Raw genomic sequence first — 23,759 nt, 5'->3', positions numbered from 1 at the left:
GTCCCTCTACTGCCCCCTAGAGTCACACCACAGCTCACACATGAGTCCCTCTGCTGCCCCCTAGAGACACACCACAGCACACACATGAGTCCCTCTACTGCCCCCTAGAGTCACACCACAGCACACACATGAGTCCCTCTACTGCCCCCTAGAGTCACACCACAGCACACACATGAGTCCCTCTACTGCCCCCTAGAGTCACACCACAGCTCACACACGAGTCCCTCTACTGCCCCCTAGAGTCACACCACAGCACACACATGAGTCCCTCTGCTGCCCCCTAGAGCCACACCACAGCACACATGAGTCCCTCTACTGCCCCCTAGAGTCACAGCTCACACATGAGTCCCTCTACTGCCCCTAGAGTCACAGCACACACATGAGTCCCTCTACTGCCCCTAGAGTCACAGCACACACATGAGTCCCTCTACTGCCCCCTAGAGTCACAGCACACACATGAGTCCCTCTACTGCCCCCTAGAGTCACACCACAGCACACACATGAGTCCCTCTACTGCCCCTAGAGTCACACCACAGCACACACATGAGTCCCTCTGCTGCCCCCTAGAGTCACACCACAGCTCACACATGAGTCCCTCTACTGCCCCCTAGAGTCACACCACAGCTCACACATGAGTCCCTCTACTGCCCCCTAGAGCCACACCACAGCACACACATGAGCCCCTCTACTGCCCCCTAGAGCCACACCACAGCACACACATGAGTCCCTCTACTGCCCCCTAGAGCCACACCACAGCACACACATGAGCCCCTCTACTGCCCCCTAGAGTCACAGCACACACATGAGTCCCTCTACTGCCCCCTAGAGTCACACCACAGCACACACATGAGTCCCTCTACTGCCCCTAGAGTCACACCACAGCACACACATGAGTCCCTCTGCTGCCCCCTAGAGTCACACCACAGCTCACACATGAGTCCCTCTACTGCCCCCTAGAGTCACACCACAGCTCACACATGAGTCCCTCTACTGCCCCCTAGAGCCACACCACAGCTCACACATGAGTCCCTCTACTGCCCCCTAGAGCCACACCACAGCACACACATGAGCCCCTCTACTGCCCCCTATGGTCACAGCACACACATGAGTCCCTCTACTGCCCCTTAGAGTCACAGCACACACATGAGCCCCTCTACTGCCCCCTAGAGTCACAGCACACACATGAGCCCCTCTACTGCCCCCTATGGTCACACCACAGCTCACACATGAGTCCCTCTACTGCCCCTAGAGACACACCACACACACACATGAGTCCCTCTACTGCCCCCTAGAGTCACACCACAGCTCACACATGAGTCCCTCTACTGCCCTCTAGAGTCACAGCACACACACATGAGTCCCTCTACTGCCCCCTAGAGTCACACCACAGCACACACACATGAGTCCCTCTACTGCCCTCTAGAGTCACACCACAGCTCACACATGAGTCCCTCTACTGCCCTCTAGAGTCACACCACAGCTCACACATGAGTCCCTCTACTGCCCCCTATGGTCACAGCACACACATGAGTCCCTCTACTGCCCTCTAGAGTCACACCACAGCTCACACATGAGTCCCTCTACTGCCCCCTATGGTCACAGCTCACACATGAGTCCCTCTACTGCCCTCTAGAGTCACACCACAGCTCACACATGAGTCCCTCTACTGCCCCCTAGAGTCACAGCACACACACATGAGTCCCTCTACTGCCCCCTAGAGTCACATCACAGCTCACACATGAGTCACACCACAGCTCACACATGAGTCCCTCTACTGCCCCCTAGAGTCACACCACAGCACACACATGAGTCACACCACAGCTCACACATGAGTCCCTCTACTGCCCTCTAGAGTCACACCACAGCTCACACATGAGTCCCTCTACTGCCCCCTATGGTCACAGCTCACACATGAGTCCCTCTACTGCCCTCTAGAGTCACACCACAGCTCACACATGAGTCCCTCTACTGCCCCCTAGAGTCACAGCACACACACATGAGTCCCTCTACTGCCCCCTAGAGTCACATCACAGCTCACACATGAGTCACACCACAGCTCACACATGAGTCCCTCTACTGCCCCCTAGAGTCACACCACAGCACACACATGAGTCACACCACAGCTCACACATGAGTCCCTCTACTGAAGTAAAGGTGATGTCCTGTCGATCCACCAGAGGGAGCTGTTGTGTCATGTGTTGTTTCTGCAGGAGCTGCTCAGTCCAGGACCTAAAAGCTCCTCCTCGTTCCTGTCCTTCGTCGACCCCAGACTCCTGCACGTGTCTCCTCCTCTGAGCCCCAGTGAGTTCAAGCTTAAGTCGTCGACTGGACTGGGTTTGTTTGAGCTGAGGGCGTTTCGCAGCCACGATCCTGGATGACTGAGACCTTTGAGCATAATTAACCTCTTAAGTCCAGCCTGAACCGAGAGGATCTTTTTCCTCACGTCGTCAGATTTTTTTTCTATCATTTTTTTGTCAGGTATTTAACTCATTTATGTAACTTTTTTGTCATTTTTTCGTCCATTTTTTGTCAAATTTTTGTCACTTTTTGTCAATTTTTTGTCATTTTTTGGTCAAATTTGTGTCATTTTTTGTCAAATTTTTGTCATTTTTTTTAATCAATTTTTTGTCATTTTTTTGTCATATTTTTGTCATTTTTTTATCAATTTTTTATCAATTTTTTGTCATTTTTTGTCAAATTTGTCATTTTTTGACAATTTTTTATCATTTTTTGTCAAATTTGTCATTTTTTGTCAATTTTTTATCATTTTTTTGTCAAATTTTCATCAAATTTTTGTCATTTTTTGTCACATTTTTGTAATTTTTTGGTCCATTTTTTATCTATTTTTTGTAATTTTTTGTCAAATTTTTATCACATTTTTGTCATATTTTTGTAATTTTTTCGTAATTTGTCATTTTTTGTCACATTGTTTGTCATTTTAAATCAATTTTTTGTCATTTTTTTGTCAATTTCTTGTGACATTTTTGCCACTTTTTCATCATTTTTTCGTCACTTTTTTGTCCCATTTCCATCATTGTTTTCGTCTCAGTTTTGTTGCTATTTCCTCACCTGTTTTCCAGAAGCTTTTGGATTGGGGTAAAGCCAAACTGGAGAAACTGTGCTCGGTTCAGGCGGGAGTTAAGGGGTTAATATCACTGACAAACTAATAAAACACGTCTGAATGTGTGAATAGAAATACGTGATACTGTCCTTGTTGTTCTTATCGTGTGTGTTTGTTTCCAGCCGGGGGTAAAGTGGAAAACCACAGGAAAGGCTCCGTGGTCAACGTCAACCCGACCAACATCAAACCTCAGAGCGACGCGCCGGAGATCCGCAAATACAAGAAGAAGTTCAACGCGGAGGTTCTGTGCGCCGCGCTCTGGGGTCAGGATACTCCGGATACTGCGGGGTTTACAGTTTATTTACCTGATACTACAGGGTTTACACTTTATTTACCTGATACTACAGGGTTTACACTTTATTTACCTGATACTACAGGGTTTACACTTTATTTACCTGATACTACAGGGTTTATACTTTATTTACCTGATACTACAGGGTTTACACTTTATTTACCTGATACTGCAGGGTTTACACTTTATTTACCTGATACTACAGGGTTTACACTTTATTTACCTGATACTGCAGGGTTTATACTTTATTTACCTGATACTACAGGGTTTATACTTTATTTACCTGATACTACAGGGTTTACAGTTTATTTACCTGATACTTTATTTACCTGATACTACAGGGTTTACACTTTATTTACCTGATACTACAGGGTTTATACTTTATTTACCTGATACTTTATTTACCTGATACTACAGGGTTTACACTTTATTTACCTGATACTGCAGGGTTTATACTTTATTTACCTGATACTGCAGGGTTTACACTTTATTTACCTGATACTACAGGGTTTACACTTTATTTACCTGATACTACAGGGTTTATACTTTATTTACCTGATACTGCAGGGTTTACACTTTATTTACCTGATACTTTATTTACCTGATACTACAGGGTTTACACTTTATTTACCTGATACTGCAGGGTTTACACTTTATTTACCGGATACTACAGGGTTTACACTTTATTTACCTCATACTACAGGGTTTATACTTTATTTACCTGATACTACAGGGTTTATACTTTATTTACCTGATACTACAGGGTTTACACTTTATTTACCTGATACTTTATTTACCGGATACTACAGGGTTTACACTTTATTTACCTCATACTACAGGGTTTATACTTTATTTACCTGATACTACAGGGTTTATACTTTATTTACCTGATACTGCAGGGTTTATACTTTATTTACCTAATACTGCAGGGTTTATACTTTATTTACCTGATACTACAGGGTTTATACTTTATTTACCTGATACTACAGGGTTTATACTTTATTTACCTGATACTGCAGGGTTTATACTTTATTTACCTGATACTGCAGGGTTTATACTTTATTTACCGGATACTGCAGGGTTTATACTTTATTTACCTGATACTACAGGGTTTATACTTTATTTACCTGATACTGCAGGGTTTATACTTTATTTACCTGATACTACAGGGTTTATACTTTATTTACCTGATACTGCAGGGTTTACACTTTATTTACCTGATACTACAGGGTTTATACTTTATTTACCTGATACTGCAGGGTTTATACGTTATTTACCTGATACTACAGGGTTTACACTTTATTTACCTGATACTACAGGGTTTACACTTTATTTACCTGATACTACAGGGTTTATACTTTATTTACCTGATACTGCAGGGTTTATACTTTATTTACCTGATACTGCAGGGTTTATACTTTATTTACCTGATACTACAGGGTTTATACTTTATTTACCTGATACTACAGGGTTTATACTTTATTTACCTGATACTGCAGGGTTTATACTTTATTTACCTGATACTACAGGGTTTATACTTTATTTACCTGATACTACAGGGTTTATACTTTATTTACCTGATACTACAGGGTTTATACTTTATTTACCTGATACTACAGGGTTTATACTTTATTTACCTGATACTACAGGGTTTATACTTTATTTACCTGATACTACAGGGTTTACACTTTATTTACCTGATACTACAGGGTTTATACTTTATTTACCTGATACTGCAGGGTTTATACTTTATTTACCTGATACTGCAGGGTTTATACTTTATTTACCTGATACTACAGGGTTTACACTTTATTTACCTGATACTACAGGGTTTATACTTTATTTACCTGATACTGCAGGGTTTATACTTTATTTACCTGATACTTTATTTACCTGATACTGCAGGGTTTATACTTTATTTACCTGATACTGCAGGGTTTATACTTTATTTACCTGATACTTTATTTACCTGATACTGCAGGGTTTATACTTTATTTACCTGATACTACAGGGTTTATACTTTATTTACCTGATACTACAGGGTTTATACTTTATTTACCTGATACTACAGGGTTTATACTTTATTTACCTGATACTACAGGGTTTATACTTTATTTACCTCATACTGCAGGGTTTATACTTTATTTACCTGATACTACAGGGTTTACACTTTATTTACCTGATACTGCAGGGTTTATACTTTATTTACCTGATACTTTATTTACCTGATACTGCAGGGTTTATACTTTATTTACCTGATACTACAGGGTTTATACTTTATTTACCTGATACTTTATTTACCTGATACTGCAGGGTTTATACTTTATTTACCTGATACTACAGGGTTTATACTTTATTTACCTGATACTTTATTTACCTGATACTGCAGGGTTTATACTTTATTTACCTGATACTACAGGGTTTATACTTCATTTACCTGATACTTTATTTACCTGATACTGCAGGGTTTAAACTTTATTTACCTGATACTACAGGGTTTATACTTTATTTACCTGATACTACAGGGTTTATACTTTATTTACCTGATACTGCAGGGTTTATACTTTATTTACCTCATACTACAGGGTTTATACTTTATTTACCTGATACTGCAGGGTTTATACTTTATTTACCTGATACTACAGGGTTTATACTTTATTTACCTGATACTGCAGGGTTTATACTTTATTTACCTCATACTGCAGGGTTTATACTTTATTTACCTGATACTACAGGGTTTATACTTTATTTACCTGATACTGCAGGGTTTATACTTTATTTACCTGATACTACAGGGTTTATACTTTATTTACCTGATACTACAGGGTTTATACTTTATTTACCTGATACTGCAGGGTTTATACTTTATTTACCTGATACTGCAGGGTTTATACTTTATTTACCTCATACTGCAGGGTTTATACTTTATTTACCTGATACTTTATTTACCTGATACTGCAGGGTTTATACTTTATTTACCTGATACTACAGGGTTTATACTTTATTTACCTGATACTGCAGGGTTTATACTTTATTTACCTGATACTACAGGGTTTACACTTTATTTACCTGATACTGCAGGGTTTATACTTTATTTACCTGATACTTTATTTACCTGATACTGCAGGGTTTATACTTTATTTACCTGATACTGCAGGGTTTATACTTTATTTACCTGATACTACAGGGTTTATACTTTATTTACCTGATACTGCAGGGTTTATACTTTATTTACCTGATACTGCAGGGTTTACAGTTTATTTACCTGATACTACAGGGTTTATACTTTATTTACCTGATACTACAGGGTTTACACTTTATTTACCTGATACTGCAGGGTTTATACTTTATTTACCTGATACTTTATTTACCTGATACTGCAGGGTTTATACTTTATTTACCTGATACTACAGGGTTTATACTTTATTTACCTGATACTGCAGGGTTTACACTTTATTTACCTGATACTACAGGGTTTATACTTTATTTACCTGATACTGCAGGGTTTACACTTTATTTACCTGATACTACAGGGTTTACACTTTATTTACCTGATACTACAGGGTTTACACTTTATTTACCTGATACTGCAGGGTTTATACTTTATTTACCTGATACTTTATTTACCTGATACTGCAGGGTTTATACTTTATTTACCTGATACTGCAGGGTTTATACTTTATTTACCTGATACTGCAGGGTTTATACTTTATTTACCTGATACTGCAGGGTTTATACTTTATTTACCTGATACTGCAGGGTTTACAGTTTATTTACCTGATACTACAGGGTTTACACTTTATTTACCTGATACTGCAGGGTTTATACTTTATTTACCTGATACTGCAGGGTTTATACTTTATTTACCTGATACTGCAGGGTTTACAGTTTATTTACCTGATACTACAGGGTTTATACTTTATTTACCTGATACTGCAGGGTTTATACTTTATTTACCTGATACTGCAGGGTTTATACTTTATTTACCTGATACTGCAGGGTTTACACTTTATTTACCTGATACTACAGGGTTTATACTTTATTTACCTGATACTACAGGGTTTATACTTTATTTACCTGATACTACAGGGTTTATACTTTATTTACCTGATACTACAGGGTTTACACTTTATTTACCTGATACTACAGGGTTTATACTTTATTTACCTGATACTGCAGGGTTTATACTTTATTTACCTGATACTTTATTTACCTGATACTGCAGGGTTTATACTTTATTTACCTGATACTACAGGGTTTATACTTTATTTACCTGATACTGCAGGGTTTACACTTTATTTACCTGATACTACAGGGTTTATACTTTATTTACCTGATACTGCAGGGTTTATACTTTATTTACCTGATACTGCAGGGTTTATACTTTATTTACCTGATACTGCAGGGTTTATACTTTATTTACCTGATACTGCAGGGTTTATACTTTATTTACCTGATACTGCAGGGTTTATACTTTATTTACCTGATACTGCAGGGTTTATACTTTATTTACCTGATACTGCAGGGTTTATACTTTATTTACCTGATACTGCAGGGTTTATACTTTATTTACCTGATACTGCAGGGTTTATACTTTATTTACCTGATACTACAGGGTTTATACTTTATTTACCTGATACTACAGGGTTTATACTTTATTTACCTGATACTGCAGGGTTTATACTTTATTTACCTGATACTACAGGGTTTACAGTTTATTTACCTGATACTACAGGGTTTATACTTTATTTACCTGATACTGCAGGGTTTATACTTTATTTACCTGATACTACAGGGTTTACAGTTTATTTACCTGATACTGCGGGGTTTACAGTTTATTTACCTGATACTACAGGGTTTACAGTTTATTTACCTGATACTGCAGGGTTTACACTTTATTTACCTGATACTTTATTTACCGGATACTACAGGGTTTACACTTTATTTACCTGATACTACAGGGTTTACAGTTTATTTACCGGATACTACAGGGTTTATACTTTATTTACCTGATACTACAGGGTTTATACTTTATTTACCTGATACTGCAGGGTTTATACTTTATTTACCTGATACTGCAGGGTTTACAGTTTATTTACCGGATACTACAGGGTTTATACTTTATTTACCTGATACTGCAGGGTTTATACTTTATTTACCGGATACTACAGGGTTTACAGTTTATTTACCTGATACTACAGGGTTTATACTTTATTTACCTGATACTACAGGGTTTATACTTTATTTACCTGATACTACAGGGTTTACAGTTTATTTATCTGATACTACAGGGTTTATACTTTATTTACCTGATACTACAGGGTTTACACTTTATTTACCTGATACTACAGGGTTTATACTTTATTTACCTGATACTTTATTTACCTGATACTACAGGGTTTACACTTTATTTACCTGATACTACAGGGTTTACAGTTTATTTACCTGATACTGCAGGGTTTATACTTTATTTACCTGATACTTTATTTACCTGATACTGCAGGGTTTATACTTTATTTACCTGATACTTTATTTACCTGATACTACAGGGTTTATACTTTATTTACCTGATACTTTATTTACCTGATACTACAGGGTTTATACTTTATTTACCTGATACTGCAGGGTTTACACTTTATTTACCTGATACTGCAGGGTTTATACTTTATTTACCTGATACTTTATTTACCTGATACTGCAGGGTTTATACTTTATTTACCTGATACTACAGGGTTTACACTTTATTTACCTGATACTTTATTTACCTGATACTGCAGGGTTTATACTTTATTTACCTGATACTACAGGGTTTACACTTTATTTACCTGATACTACAGGGTTTATACTTTATTTACCTGATACTACAGGGTTTATACTTTATTTACCTGATACTACAGGGTTTATACTTTATTTACCTGATACTACAGGGTTTATACTTTATTTACCTGATACTACAGGGTTTATACTTTATTTACCTGATACTACAGGGTTTATACTTTATTTACCTGATACTACAGGGTTTATACTTTATTTACCTGATACTGCAGGGTTTATACTTTATTTACCTGATACTACAGGGTTTACACTTTATTTACCTGATACTACAGGGTTTATACTTTATTTACCTGATACTACAGGGTTTATACTTTATTTACCTGATACTGCAGGGTTTACACTTTATTTACCTGATACTACAGGGTTTATACTTTATTTACCTGATACTGCAGGGTTTACACTTTATTTACCTGATACTGCAGGGTTTACACTTTATTTACCTGATACTTTATTTACCTGATACTGCAGGGTTTATACTTTATTTACCTGATACTGCAGGGTTTACACTTTATTTACCTGATACTGCAGGGTTTATACTTTATTTACCTGATACTTTATTTACCTGATACTGCAGGGTTTATACTTTATTTACCTGATACTACAGGGTTTACACTTTATTTACCTGATACTGCAGGGTTTACACTTTATTTACCTGATACTTTATTTACCTGATACTGCAGGGTTTATACATTATTTACCTGATACTACAGGGTTTACACTTTATTTACCTGATACTACAGGGTTTATACTTTATTTACCTGATACTGCAGGGTTTACACTTTATTTACCTGATACTACAGGGTTTATACTTTATTTACCTGATACTACAGGGTTTACACTTTATTTACCTGATACTACAGGGTTTACACTTTATTTACCTGATACTGCAGGGTTTACACTTTATTTACCTGATACTACAGGGTTTATACTTTATTTACCTGATACTACAGGGTTTACACTTTATTTACCTGATACTGCAGGGTTTACACTTTATTTACCTGATACTACAGGGTTTATACTTTATTTACCTGATACTACAGGGTTTATACTTTATTTACCTGATACTACAGGGTTTATACTTTATTTACCTGATACTACAGGGTTTATACTTTATTTACCTGATACTACAGGGTTTATACTTTATTTACCTGATAATACAGGGTTTATACTTTATTTACCTGATACTGCAGGGTTTACACTTTATTTACCTGATACTACAGGGTTTACAGTTTATTTACCTGATACTACAGGGTTTATACTTTATTTACCTGATACTACAGGGTTTATACTTTATTTACCTGATACTACAGGGTTTATACTTTATTTACCTGATACTACAGGGTTTATACTTTATTTACCTGATACTACAGGGTTTACACTTTATTTACCTGATACTACAGGGTTTATACTTTATTTACCTGATACTGCAGGGTTTACACTTTATTTACCTGATACTACAGGGTTTATACTTTATTTACCTGATACTGCAGGGTTTACACTTTATTTACCTGATACTTTATTTACCTGATACTGCAGGGTTTATACTTTATTTACCTGATACTGCAGGGTTTACACTTTATTTACCTGATACTGCAGGGTTTACACTTTATTTACCGGATACTACAGGGTTTACACTTTATTTACCTGATACTGCAGGGTTTACACTTTATTTACCTGATACTTTATTTACCTGATACTGCAGGGTTTACACTTTATTTACCTGATACTACAGGGTTTATACTTTATTTACCTGATACTACAGGGTTTACAGTTTATTTACCTGATACTACAGGGTTTATACTTTATTTACCTGATACTGCAGGGTTTATACTTTATTTACCTGATACTACAGGGTTTATACTTTATTTACCTGATACTACAGGGTTTATACTTTATTTACCTGATACTACAGGGTTTATACTTTATTTACCTGATACTACAGGGTTTATACTTTATTTACCTGATACTACAGGGTTTATACTTTATTTACCTGATACTGCAGGGTTTACAGTTTATTTACCTGATACTACAGGGTTTACACTTTATTTACCTGATACTGCAGGGTTTATACTTTATTTACCTGATACTACAGGGTTTACACTTTATTTACCTGATACTACAGGGTTTATACTTTATTTACCTGATACTACAGGGTTTATACTTTATTTACCTGATACTACAGGGTTTATACTTTATTTACCTGATACTGCAGGGTTTATACTTTATTTACCTGATACTACAGGGTTTATACTTTATTTACCTGATACTGCAGGGTTTATACTTTATTTACCTGATACTACAGGGTTTACACTTTATTTACCTGATACTACAGGGTTTATACTTTATTTACCTGATACTACAGGGTTTATACTTTATTTACCTGATACTGCAGGGTTTATACTTTATTTACCTGATACTACAGGGTTTACACTTTATTTACCTGATACTACAGGGTTTATACTTTATTTACCTGATACTACAGGGTTTATACTTTATTTACCTGATACTGCAGGGTTTATACTTTATTTACCTGATACTACAGGGTTTACACTTTATTTACCTGATACTGCAGGGTTTACACTTTATTTACCTGATACTTTATTTACCTGATACTGCAGGGTTTATACTTTATTTACCTGATACTGCAGGGTTTATACTTTATTTACCTGATACTGCAGGGTTTATACTTTATTTACCTGATACTGCAGGGTTTATACTTTATTTACCGGATACTACAGGGTTTATACTTTATTTAACTGATACTACAGGGTTTATACTTTATTTACCGGATACTACAGGGTTTATACTTTATTTACCTGATACTGCAGGGTTTACAGTTTATTTACCTGATACTACAGGGTTTACACTTTATTTACCTGATACTGCAGGGTTTACACTTTATTTACCTGATACTACAGGATTTATACTTTATTTACCTGATACTGCAGGGTTTATACTTTATTTACCTGATACTACAGGGTTTATACTTTATTTACCTGATACTACAGGGTTTATACTTTATTTACCTGATACTACAGGGTTTACACTTTATTTACCTGATACTACAGGGTTTATACTTTATTTACCTGATACTACAGGGTTTATACTTTATTTACCTGATACTACAGGGTTTACAGTTTATTTACCTGATACTACAGGGTTTACACTTTATTTACCTGATACTACAGGGTTTATACTTTATTTACCTGATACTGCAGGGTTTATACTTTATTTACCTGATACTACAGGGTTTACACTTTATTTACCTGATACTACAGGGTTTACACTTTATTTACCTGATACTACAGGGTTTATACTTTATTTACCTGATACTGCAGGGTTTACACTTTATTTACCTGATACTACAGGGTTTACACTTTATTTACCTGATACTGCAGGGTTTACACTTTATTTACCTGATACTACAGGGTTTATACTTTATTTACCTGATACTACAGGGTTTACACTTTATTTACCTGATACTACAGGGTTTATACTTTATTTACCTGATACTGCAGGGTTTATACTTTATTTACCTGATACTACAGGGTTTATACTTTATTTACCTGATACTACAGGGTTTACACTTTATTTACCTGATACTGCAGGGTTTACACTTTATTTACCTGATACTACAGGGTTTACAGTTTATTTACCTGATACTACAGGGTTTACACTTTATTTACCTGATACTACAGGGTTTACACTTTATTTACCTGATACTACAGGGTTTATACTTTATTTACCTAATACTGCAGGGTTTATACTTTATTTACCTGATACTACAGGGTTTACACTTTATTTACCTGATACTACAGGGTTTATACTTTATTTACCTGATACTACAGGGTTTATACTTTATTTACCTGATACTACAGGGTTTATACTTTATTTACCTGATACTACAGGGTTTATACTTTATTTACCTGATACTGCAGGGTTTATACTTTATTTACCTGATACTGCAGGGTTTACACTTTATTTACCTGATACTGCAGGGTTTATACTTTATTTACCTGATACTGCAGGGTTTACAGTTTATTTACCTGATACTACAGGGTTTATACTTTATTTACCTGATACTGCAGGGTTTATACTTTATTTACCTGATACTGCAGGGTTTATACTTTATTTACCTGATACTGCAGGGTTTACACTTTATTTACCTGATACTACAGGGTTTATACTTTATTTACCTGATACTACAGGGTTTATACTTTATTTACCTGATACTGCAGGGTTTATACTTTATTTACCTGATACTACAGGGTTTATACTTTATTTACCTGATACTACAGGGTTTACACTTTATTTACCTGATACTACAGGGTTTATACTTTATTTACCTGATACTACAGGGTTTATACTTTATTTACCTGATACTACAGGGTTTATACTTTATTTACCTGATACTACAGGGTTTATACTTTATTTACCTGATACTGCAGGGTTTATACTTTATTTACCTGATACTACAGGGTTTACAGTTTATTTACCTGATACTGCAGGGTTTACACTTTATTTACCTGATACTGCAGGGTTTACAGTTTATTTACCTGATACTACAGGGTTTATACTTTATTTACCTGATACTACAGGGTTTATACTTTATTTACCTGATACTACAGGGTTTATACTTTATTTACCTGATACTACAGGGTTTACAGTTTATTTACCTGATACTACAGGGTTTACAGTTTATTTACCTGATACTACAGGGTTTACACTTTATTTACCTGATACTACAGGGTTTACACTTTATTTACCTGATACTACAGGGTTTATACTTTATTTACCTGATACTGCAGGGTTTATACTTTATTTACCTGATACTGCAGGGTTTACACTTTATTTACCTGATACTGCAGGGTTTACAGTTTATTTACCTGATACTGCAGGGTTTATACTTTATTTACCTGATACTGCAGGGTTTATACTTTATTTACCTGATACTGCAGGGTTTATACTTTATTTACCTGATACTACAGGGTTTACACTTTATTTACCTGATACTGCAGGGTTTATACTTTATTTACCTGATACTACAGGGTTTATACTTTATTTACCTGATACTACAGGGTTTATACTTTATTTACCTGATACTACAGGGTTTATACTTTATTTACCTGATACTGCAGGGTTTATACTTTATTTACCTGATACTACAGGGTTTATACTTTATTTACCTGATACTACAGGGTTTATACTTTATTTACCTGATACTGCGGGGTTTACACTTTATTTACCTGATACTGCAGGGTTTACACTTTATTTACCTGATACTGCAGGGTTTATACTTTATTTACCTGATACTACAGGGTTTATACTTTATTTACCTGATACTGCAGGGTTTATACTTTATTTACCTGATACTACAGGGTTTACACTTTATTTACCTGATACTACAGGGTTTATACTTTATTTACCTGATACTACAGGGTTTATACTTTATTTACCTGATACTGCAGGGTTTATACTTTATTTACCTGATACTGCAGGGTTTATACTTTATTTACCTGATACTGCAGGGTTTATACTTTATTTACCTGATACTACAGGGTTTACACTTTATTTACCTGATACTACAGGGTTTATACTTTATTTACCTGATACTACAGGGTTTATACTTTATTTACCTGATACTACAGGGTTTACACTTTATTTACCTGATACTACAGGGTTTATACTTTATTTACCTGATACTACAGGGTTTATACTTTATTTACCTGATACTGCAGGGTTTATACTTTATTTACCTGATACTGCAGGGTTTATACTTTATTTACCTGATACTACAGGGTTTATACTTTATTTACCTGATACTACAGGGTTTACACTTTATTTACCTGATACTACAGGGTTTATACTTTATTTACCTGATACTTTATTTACCTGATACTTTATTTACCTGATACTGCAGGGTTTACACTTTATTTACCTGATACTGCAGGGTTTATACTTTATTTACCTGATACTACAGGGTTTATACTTTATTTACCTGATACTACAGGGTTTATACTTTATTTACCTGATACTACAGGGTTTATACTTTATTTACCTGATACTACAGGGTTTATACTTTATTTACCTGATACTACAGGGTTTATACTTTATTTACCTGATACTACAGGGTTTATACTTTATTTACCTGATACTACAGGGTTTATACTTTATTTACCTGATACTACAGGGTTTATACTTTATTTACCTGATACTTTATTTACCTGATACTTTATTTACCTGATACTTTATTTACCTGATACTTTATTTACCTGATGTTCCAGGGTTTACAGTTTGTTTACACACCTGTAGAAAGCCTGTGCTCCTGGTCGTCTCTGCTCCAGTAAAGCCACGCTCACACAGACGGTGTACAGTATATCAGTACATCAGTACATCAGTACATCAGTACATCAGTACATCAGTACATCAGTACATCAGTACATCAGTACATCAGTACATCAGTATATCCGTGTGTTTCTGCTGTAATGGCAGGGGTGAACCTGTTGGTGGGGACAGAGAGCGGGCTGTGGCTCCTGGACCGCAGCGGGCAGGGGAAGGTCTACTCCCTGATCGGGCGGAGGAGGTTCCAGCAGATGGACGTCCTGGAGGGGCTGAACGTGCTCATCACCATCTCAGGTACAACGAGTCCGATACAAGCCTCAGTGTGGCGGTTTCACTCCGGACATTTGATCACAAGGACATCTGGATAAACGAGCTCTTTTATGTTCCTGAGCACGTGCACGTTACAGGGATGAGCCTGCACGTGGGGCACATGGTGTCAGTGAAAAACAATAATCCAACACGTCCATGGAAACATTGTGGATTGACTCACAAAATGGCGGCTCGTCGAGGAGGATTCGAGGAAAGGAAACTTATCAACACATCCTTTTAGACGCTTTATTTTGCTCCGTCTTGACTCGTTGATCCAGTGCTGTGCTCAGGGCCGGATTTCAGTAAAATGGGCCCCAGGGCTAACGTTTTTTCAGGGCCCCCCATATACTGTATGTCTGTCTGGTTTCTCTCTCTCTTCAATGAAAGGATCAATGAATGAATGTGTTTAATTTGAACATGCAGTAACTTCTTAAACTAGTTTAAAAAAAAAGAAAACTGTGTGAATAAACAGTTAAACATAATGACCCCAATTTGAGCTTCAGAAGAACCTTTACTACTGTCAGACTGGTTCAAGAGGGGGGTCCGGGGTCCTCCCACAGAGATCTTTTTATTTCTATGGTTCAATTTGATGTATTTTCACGCATTTTAACATACCATACCAACTTTATTTATAAAGCACTTTAAAAACTGTACAGTTGGCCAAAGTGCCGCACACAGAAACAGATACAAATATTTACAGTAAAAAATATGAGGTAAAAAGTACAACACAACAGCAGCAACATCAATTTGCGTTAAACGCCAGAGAAAAAAGGTGCGTTTTTAGGAGAGATTTAAAAACAGGAAGGGACTGGGCCTGTCTAATCTCTAATGGCAGCTGGTTCCACAGCCGCGGGTCAGCAACAGAGAAGGCCCGAGCTCCCCGAAGTTTGCGCTTGGTTTTTGGGACAACCAGTTGCAGCTGATCCACAGACCTTTTTTTTTTCCTACTGTCAACTCTCAGAATGGCTCAGATCCTGGTTTAGTCCTGGTTTAGTCTCGGGTACAAAGTCATCTGATGCAAAGAGAGAGAGAACTCTCTCCTTTTCCCCTTAAGCCCAGGGGCCCTTCAGCCTGCTGGGCCCCTCAGCCTGCTGGGCCCCTCAGCCTGCTGGGCCCCTCAGCCTGCTGGGCCCCTCAGCCTGCTGGGCCCCTGGGCTGGGCCCCTGGGCATAAATCCGGCCTTGGCTGTTCTCTTTACTTCTTTTCTACTTTCACAAATGTATTCGAGGTGAATTGTTCAGAACATGGTGCATATTTCCACACTTACTCTTCTCACCGTCATCATTTTGTGAGAGTAAATAAAACATTTATTGTATTTTATTTATTTATTTATGTGACAGGGACAGTGCATATTAATGAACAGTTTCACATGAGCTGTAAATATTTCAGATCAGAGCAGAGAGTTTCCATCTGTCATCCCTCGGCAGGAAACACACACACAATTTACAATTCACAAAATGTGACGACAAATCAGCACAAATGCAGTAACAGCTGTGAGTGTCACAGGCCGGGTTTTCCTTCAGCCTCTGTTTAAAACGGGCTTTAAAAGTGGCCAGAGCTGAGTCTCTCTGATGATGTATGACCCACATACTTTATTTTCCTCTAAAGTGTCTCTTAGTCCAGACGCTCCTGAATGCCTCACCTGTGACTCTGTGTTTGCCTGAAGGTAAGAAGAACAAGCTGCGTCTGTATTACCTGTCGTGGCTGCGGAACAAGATCCTGCGAAACGACCCGGAGGTGGAGAAGAGGCAGGGCTGGAGCTCCGTGGGGGAGCTGGAGGGCTGCGGGCACTACAGAGTCGGTACGTCCAGCCCTTCTTTCTTTTCGGTTCCTGCTTTCCATACTTTTATTTTGTAGCGGTGTCCACTGTCCGGGCCTAGATTTGGGTAAAGCTGAGGTGAAGGCGGGGGGTCAGTGGTCATGATGATGTGTTGTCTCCACAGTTCGATATGAGAAGATCAAGTTCCTGGTGGTGGCTCTGAAGAACGCGGTGGAGGTTTACGCCTGGGCCCCCAAACCCTACCACAAGTTCATGGCCTTCAAGGTAAAACCATCAGTGTGTCAACCAGACTCTGACGTTCTCCAGGAGAACATCAGAGTCTGCAGAACAAACTGTCCATCAGAGTCAGAACAAACAGTCCATCAGACCCTTAGAACAAACAGTCCATCAGAATCTGTAGAACAAACAGTCCATCAGAATCTGTAGAACAAACAGTCCATCAGAGTCTGAAGAACAAACAGTCCATCAGAGTCAGAACAAACAGTCCATCAGAGTCAGAACAAACAGTCCATCAGAGCCTTAGAACAAACAGTCCATCAGAGTCTGAAGAACAAACTGTCCATCAGAGCCTTAGAACAAACAGTCCATCAGAGTCTGAAGAACAAACAGTCCATCAGAGTCAGAACAAACAGTCCATCAGAGTCAGAACAAACAGTCTATCAGAGTCTGTAGAACAAACAGTCCATCAGAGTCAGAACAAACAGTCCATCAGAGTCTACAGAACAAACAGTCCATCAGAGCCTTAGAACAAACAGTCCATCAGAGTCTGAAGAACAAACAGTCCATCAGAGTCTGAAGAACAAACAGTCCATCAGAGCCTGTAGAACAAACAGTCCATCAGAGTCAGAACAAACAGTCCATCAGAGTCTGAAGAACAAACAGTCCATCAGAGTCAGAACAAACAGTCCATCAGAGTCTGTAGAACACACAGTCCATCAGAGTCTGAAGAACAAACAGTCCATCAGAGTCAGAACAAACAGTCCATCAGAGTCAGTAGAACAAACAGTCCATCAGAGTCTGAAGAACAAACAGTCCATCAGAGTCAGAACAAACAGTCCATCAGAGTCTGAAGAACAAACAGTCCATCAGAGTCAGAACAAACAGTCCATCAGAGTCTGTAGAACACACAGTCCATCAGAGTCTGAAGAACAAACAGTCCATCAGAGTCAGAACAAACAGTCCATCAGAGTCAGTAGAACAAACAGTCCATCAGAGTCTGAAGAACAAACAGTCCATCAGAGTCAGAACAAACAGTCCATCAGAGTCTGAAGAACAAACAGTCCATCAGAGTCTGAAGAACAAACAGTCCATCAGAGTCTGAAGAACAAACAGTCCATCAGAGTCTGAAGAACAAACAGTCCATCAGAGCCTTAGAACAAACAGTCCATCAGAGTCTGAAGAACAAACAGTCCATCAGAGCCTGTAGAACACACAGTCCATCAGAGTCTGTAGAACAAACAGTCCATCAGAGTCTGTAGAACAAACAGTCCATCAGAGCCTTAGAACAAACAGTCCATCAGAGCCTTAGAACAAACAGTCCATCAGAGTCTGTAGAACAAACAGTCCATCAGAGCCTTAGAACAAACAGTCCATCAGAGTCTGTAGAACAAACAGTCCATCAGAGCCTTAGAACAAACAGTCCATCAGAGTCTGTAAAACAAACAGTCCATCAGAGTCTGAAGAACAAACAGTCCATCAGAGCCTTAGAACAAACAGTCCATCAGAGCCTTAGAACAAACAGTCCATCAGAGTCTGTAGAACAAACAGTCCATCAGAGCCTTAGAACAAACAGTCCATCAGAGCCTTAGAACAAACAGTCCATCAGAGCCTTAGAACAAACAGTCCATCAGAGCCTTAGAACAAACAGTCCATCAGAGTCTGAAGAACAAACAGTCCATCAGAGTCTGAAGAACAAACAGTCCATCAGAGCCTTAGAACAAACAGTCCATCAGAGTCTGAAGAACAAACAGTCCATCAGAGTCTGAAGAACAAACAGTCCATCAGAGTCTGTAGAACAAACAGTCCATCAGAGTCTGAAGAACAAACAGTCCATCAGAGTCTGTAGAACAAACAGTCCATCAGAGTCTGTAGAACAAACAGTCCATCAGAGTCTGTAGAACAAACAGTCCATCAGAGTCAGTAGAACAAACAGTCCATCAGAGTCTGTAGAACAAACAGTCCATCAGAGCCTTAGAACAAACAGTCCATCAGAGTCTGTAGAACAAACAGGACATCAGAGTCTGTAGAACAAACAGTCCATCAGAGTCAGTAGAACAAACAGTCCATCAGAGCCTTAGAACAAACAGTCCATCAGAGCCTTAGAACAAACAGTCCATCAGAGCCTTAGAACAAACAGTCCATCAGAGCCTTAGAACAAACAGTCCATCAGAGTCAGTAGAACAAACAGTCCATCAGAGTCAGTAGAACAGTCCATCAGAGTCTGTAGAACAAACAGGACATCAGAGTCTGTAGAACAAACAGTCCATCAGAGTCTGTAGAACAAACAGTCCATCAGAGCCTTAGAACAAACAGTCCATCAGAGTCTGTAGAACAAACAGGACATCAGAGTCTGTAGAACAAACAGTCCATCAGAGTCAGTAGAACAAACAGTCCATCAGAGCCTTAGAACAAACAGTCCATCAGAGCCTTAGAACAAACAGTCCATCAGAGCCTTAGAACAAACAGTCCATCAGAGCCTTAGAACAAACAGTCCATCAGAGTCTGTAGAACAAACAGTCCATCAGAGCCTTAGAACAAACAGTCCATCAGAGTCTGTAGAACAAACAGTCCATCAGAGCCTTAGAACAAACAGTCCATCAGAGCCTTAGAACAAACAGTCCATCAGAGCCTTAGAACAAACAGTCCATCAGAGCCTTAGAACAAACAGTCCATCAGAGCCTTAGAACAAACAGTCCATCAGAGTCTGTAGAACAAACAGTCCATCAGAGTCTGAAGAACAAACAGTCCATCAGAGCCTTAGAACAAACAGTCCATCAGAGCCTTAGAACAAACAGTCCATCAGAGCCTGTAGAACAAACAGTCCATCAGAGTCAGAACAAACAGTCCATCAGAGCCTTAGAACAAACAGTCCATCAGAGTCTGAAGAACAAACAGTCCATCAGAGCCTGTAGAACAAACAGTCCATCAGAGTCTGTAGAACAAACAGTCCATCAGAGTCTGAAGAAGAAACAGTCCATCAGAGTCTGAAGAACAAACAGTCCATCAGAGTCTGTAGAACAAACAGTCCATCAGAGTCTGTAGAACAAACAGTCCATCAGAGTCTGTAGAACAAACAGTCCATCAGAGTCTGTAGAACAAACAGTCCATCAGAGTCTGAAGAACAAACAGTCCATCAGAGTCTGAAGAACAAACAGTCCATCAGAGTCTGAAGAACAAACAGTCCATCAGAGTCTGAAGAACAAACAGTCCATCAGAGCCTTAGAACAAACAGTCCATCAGAGCCTGAAGAACAAACAGTCCATCAGAGTCTGAAGAACAAACAGTCCATCACAGTCTTAGAACAAACAGTCCATCAGAGTCTGTAGAACAAACAGTCCATCAGAGCCTGAAGAACAAACAGTCCATCAGAGTCTGAAGAACAAACAGTCCATCAGAGTCTCTAGAACAAACAGTCCATCAGAGTCAGTAGAACAAACAGTCCATCAGAGTCTGAAGAACAAACAGTCCATCAGAGTCTGTAGAACAAACGGTCCATCAGAGTCTTAGAACAAACAGTCCATCAGAGTCTTAGAACAAACAGTCCATCAGAGCCTTAGAACAAACAGTCCATCAGAGTCTTAGAACAAACAGTCCATCAGAGTCTGTAGAACAAACAGTCCATCAGAGCCTGAAGAACAAACAGTCCATCAGAGTCTGAAGAACAAACAGTCCATCAGAGTCTCTAGAACAAACAGTCCATCAGAGTCTGTAGAACAAACAGTCCATCAGAGTCTGTAGAACAAACAGTCCATCAGAGTCTTAGAACAAACAGTCCATCAGAGTCTGTAGAACAAACAGTCCATCAGAGTCTGAAGAACAAACAGTCCATCAGAGTCTCTAGAACAAACAGTCCATCAGAGTCTGTAGAACAAACAGTCCATCAGAGTCTGTAGAACAAACAGTCCATCAGAGTCAGTAGAACAAACAGTCCATCAGAGTCTGTAGAACAAACAGTCTGTAAACTGCTCCAGGTTTTTGTCCGAACTTTTATTCCGTAGCAGAAGCTCCTGAGAGACGACTGTGGATATTCAGGTCTGTCCCAGATCTGTGTCCTCTGAGCGGAGCCTCGTCCTCCTCAAACTGGGTCAGATCTGAGAGGAGCCTCGTCCTCCTCAAACTGGGTCAGATCTGAGAGGAGCCTCGTCCTCCTCAAACTGGGTCAGATCTGAGCGGAGCCTCGTCCTCCTCAAACTGGGTCAGATCTGAGAGGAGCAGTGTTCGCATGTGAAGACTGGAGAGGGGAAGGATCTGTCGTTTTATCCCCAAATTGTTCCAAATTAGAGCAAATGCGACACTTCCACAAATACATCTTAACCTCTGACCCCCCGCCTTAATCCAGAGCATTTTCTCCAGTTCGGCTTTGCCCAAATCTAAAGGCTTCTTGACTGGAGAGCAACACTGTAACGCCTCATTTGAAAGCTCAAATCTAGAAAAGTGACGGGAACTTTTTGTCACGTTGTCGCTGCATTTTTGTCATGTTTTTGTTGCTTTTTTATTACTTTATTGTCACTTTTTCGTTGTGTTTCCGTCTCTTGTTTTTCGGGGGTTTTGTTGTTTTTTCATCGCTTTTTTCATCGCTTTGTCGTCACGTTTTCGTCACATTTTGTTGTGTTTTTGTCACTTTTTTGTCGCTTTTCCAGCACATTTTTGTTTTTTGATGCTTTTCTTTTAACCCCTTAACTCCCGCCTGAACCGAGCACATTTTCTCCAGTTTGGCTTTACCCCAATCCAAAAGCAACAAAACTGAGACGAAAACAATGATGGAAATGTGACAAAAAAGTGAGAAAAGTTTATGAAAAAACGACCAAAAAAATAAAAAAAAAGTGACAAAAAATGACAAAAATGTGACAAAAAAGTGAGAAAAGTTTGACAAAAAAGTGACGAAAAATTGATGAAAAAGTGGCAAAAATGTCACAAAAATGACAAAAAAAAATGACAAAAAGTGACCGAAAAATTACAAAAATGTGACAAAAAATGGATAAAAATTCGACCAAAAAATGACAAAAAAAAATGAGTCACAAAAATGAGTTGAACACCCAACAAAAAAATGATTAAAAAAAAATGTGATGACGTGAGGAAACAGATCCTCTCGGTTCAGGCGGGAGTTAAGAGGTTGAGCTTTTAGATTTGGGTAAAGCTCGGTTTCGCCCGGGGGTCAGGGTGAGGTAAAGTGAGTGGCCAGTCCGCCCCTGTCCGATGGAGATGATGAGGAAGACGTGACTAAAGCGTTAAATCTGTGTAAATGTTTGTGAAGGCTGTATAATAATAATAACCCCTCCCTCCTGCAGTCGTTCCGGGCGCTGCCTCACAAGCCGCTCTCTGTGGACCTGACGGTGGAGGAGGGTCAGAGGTTAAAGGTCATCTACGGCTCCGTGTCGGGGTTTCACGCCATCGACGTGGACTCGGGGACGCCCTACGACCTGTACCTGCCCACGCACGTGAGTCTCACCACCATCCAGCAGGGGGGGCTCTTCTGTCACGGAGGAAAAACATTAGCATCCAGCAGGGGGGGCTCTTCTGTCACGGAGGAAAAGCAAACATTAGCATCCAGCAGGGGGGGCTCTTCTGTCACGGAGGAAGAGCAAACATTAGCATCCAGCAGGGGGGGCTCTTCTGTCACGGAGGAAAAGCAAACATTAGCATCCAGCAGGGGGGGCTCTTCTGACACGGAGGAAACATTAGCATCCAGCAGGGGGGGCTCTTCTGTCACGGAGGAAAAGCAAACATTAGCCTCCAGCAGGGGGGGCTCTTCTGTCACGGAGGAAACGTTAGCATCCAGCAGGGGGGGCTCTTCTGTCACGGAGGAAGAGCAAACATTAGCATCCAGCAGGGGGGGCTCTTCTGACACTGAGGAAGAACAA

The 23,759-nt window shown here is 39.1% G+C and overlaps 1 protein-coding gene across 4 annotated transcripts in view; it reads left to right on the top strand.

Moving 5' to 3' along the window:
• Window positions 1-23,759, top strand: part of LOC306962842 (mitogen-activated protein kinase kinase kinase kinase 4) — a 92,100-nt gene that overhangs the window by 56,217 nt on the left and 12,124 nt on the right. For all 4 annotated transcript variants that reach the window (XM_079556171.1, XM_079556173.1, XM_079556172.1 and 1 more), the window contains 6 exons: window positions 2,211-2,301; window positions 3,244-3,384; window positions 15,741-15,884; window positions 17,566-17,700; window positions 17,843-17,943; window positions 23,187-23,336. In XM_079556171.1, coding sequence (XP_079412297.1) covers window positions 2,211-2,301; window positions 3,244-3,384; window positions 15,741-15,884; window positions 17,566-17,700; window positions 17,843-17,943; window positions 23,187-23,336 — 762 coding nt within the window. The remainder of the gene's footprint in view (window positions 1-2,210; window positions 2,302-3,243; window positions 3,385-15,740; window positions 15,885-17,565; window positions 17,701-17,842; window positions 17,944-23,186; window positions 23,337-23,759) is intronic.

Source organism: Gobius niger, assembly GCF_951799975.1.
Source record: "Gobius niger genome assembly, chromosome: 5".
NCBI lineage: Eukaryota > Metazoa > Chordata > Actinopteri > Gobiiformes > Gobiidae > Gobius > Gobius niger.
Note: the sequence above shows the minus strand (reverse complement) of the source record. Positions and strands in the feature narration are given on the sequence as shown.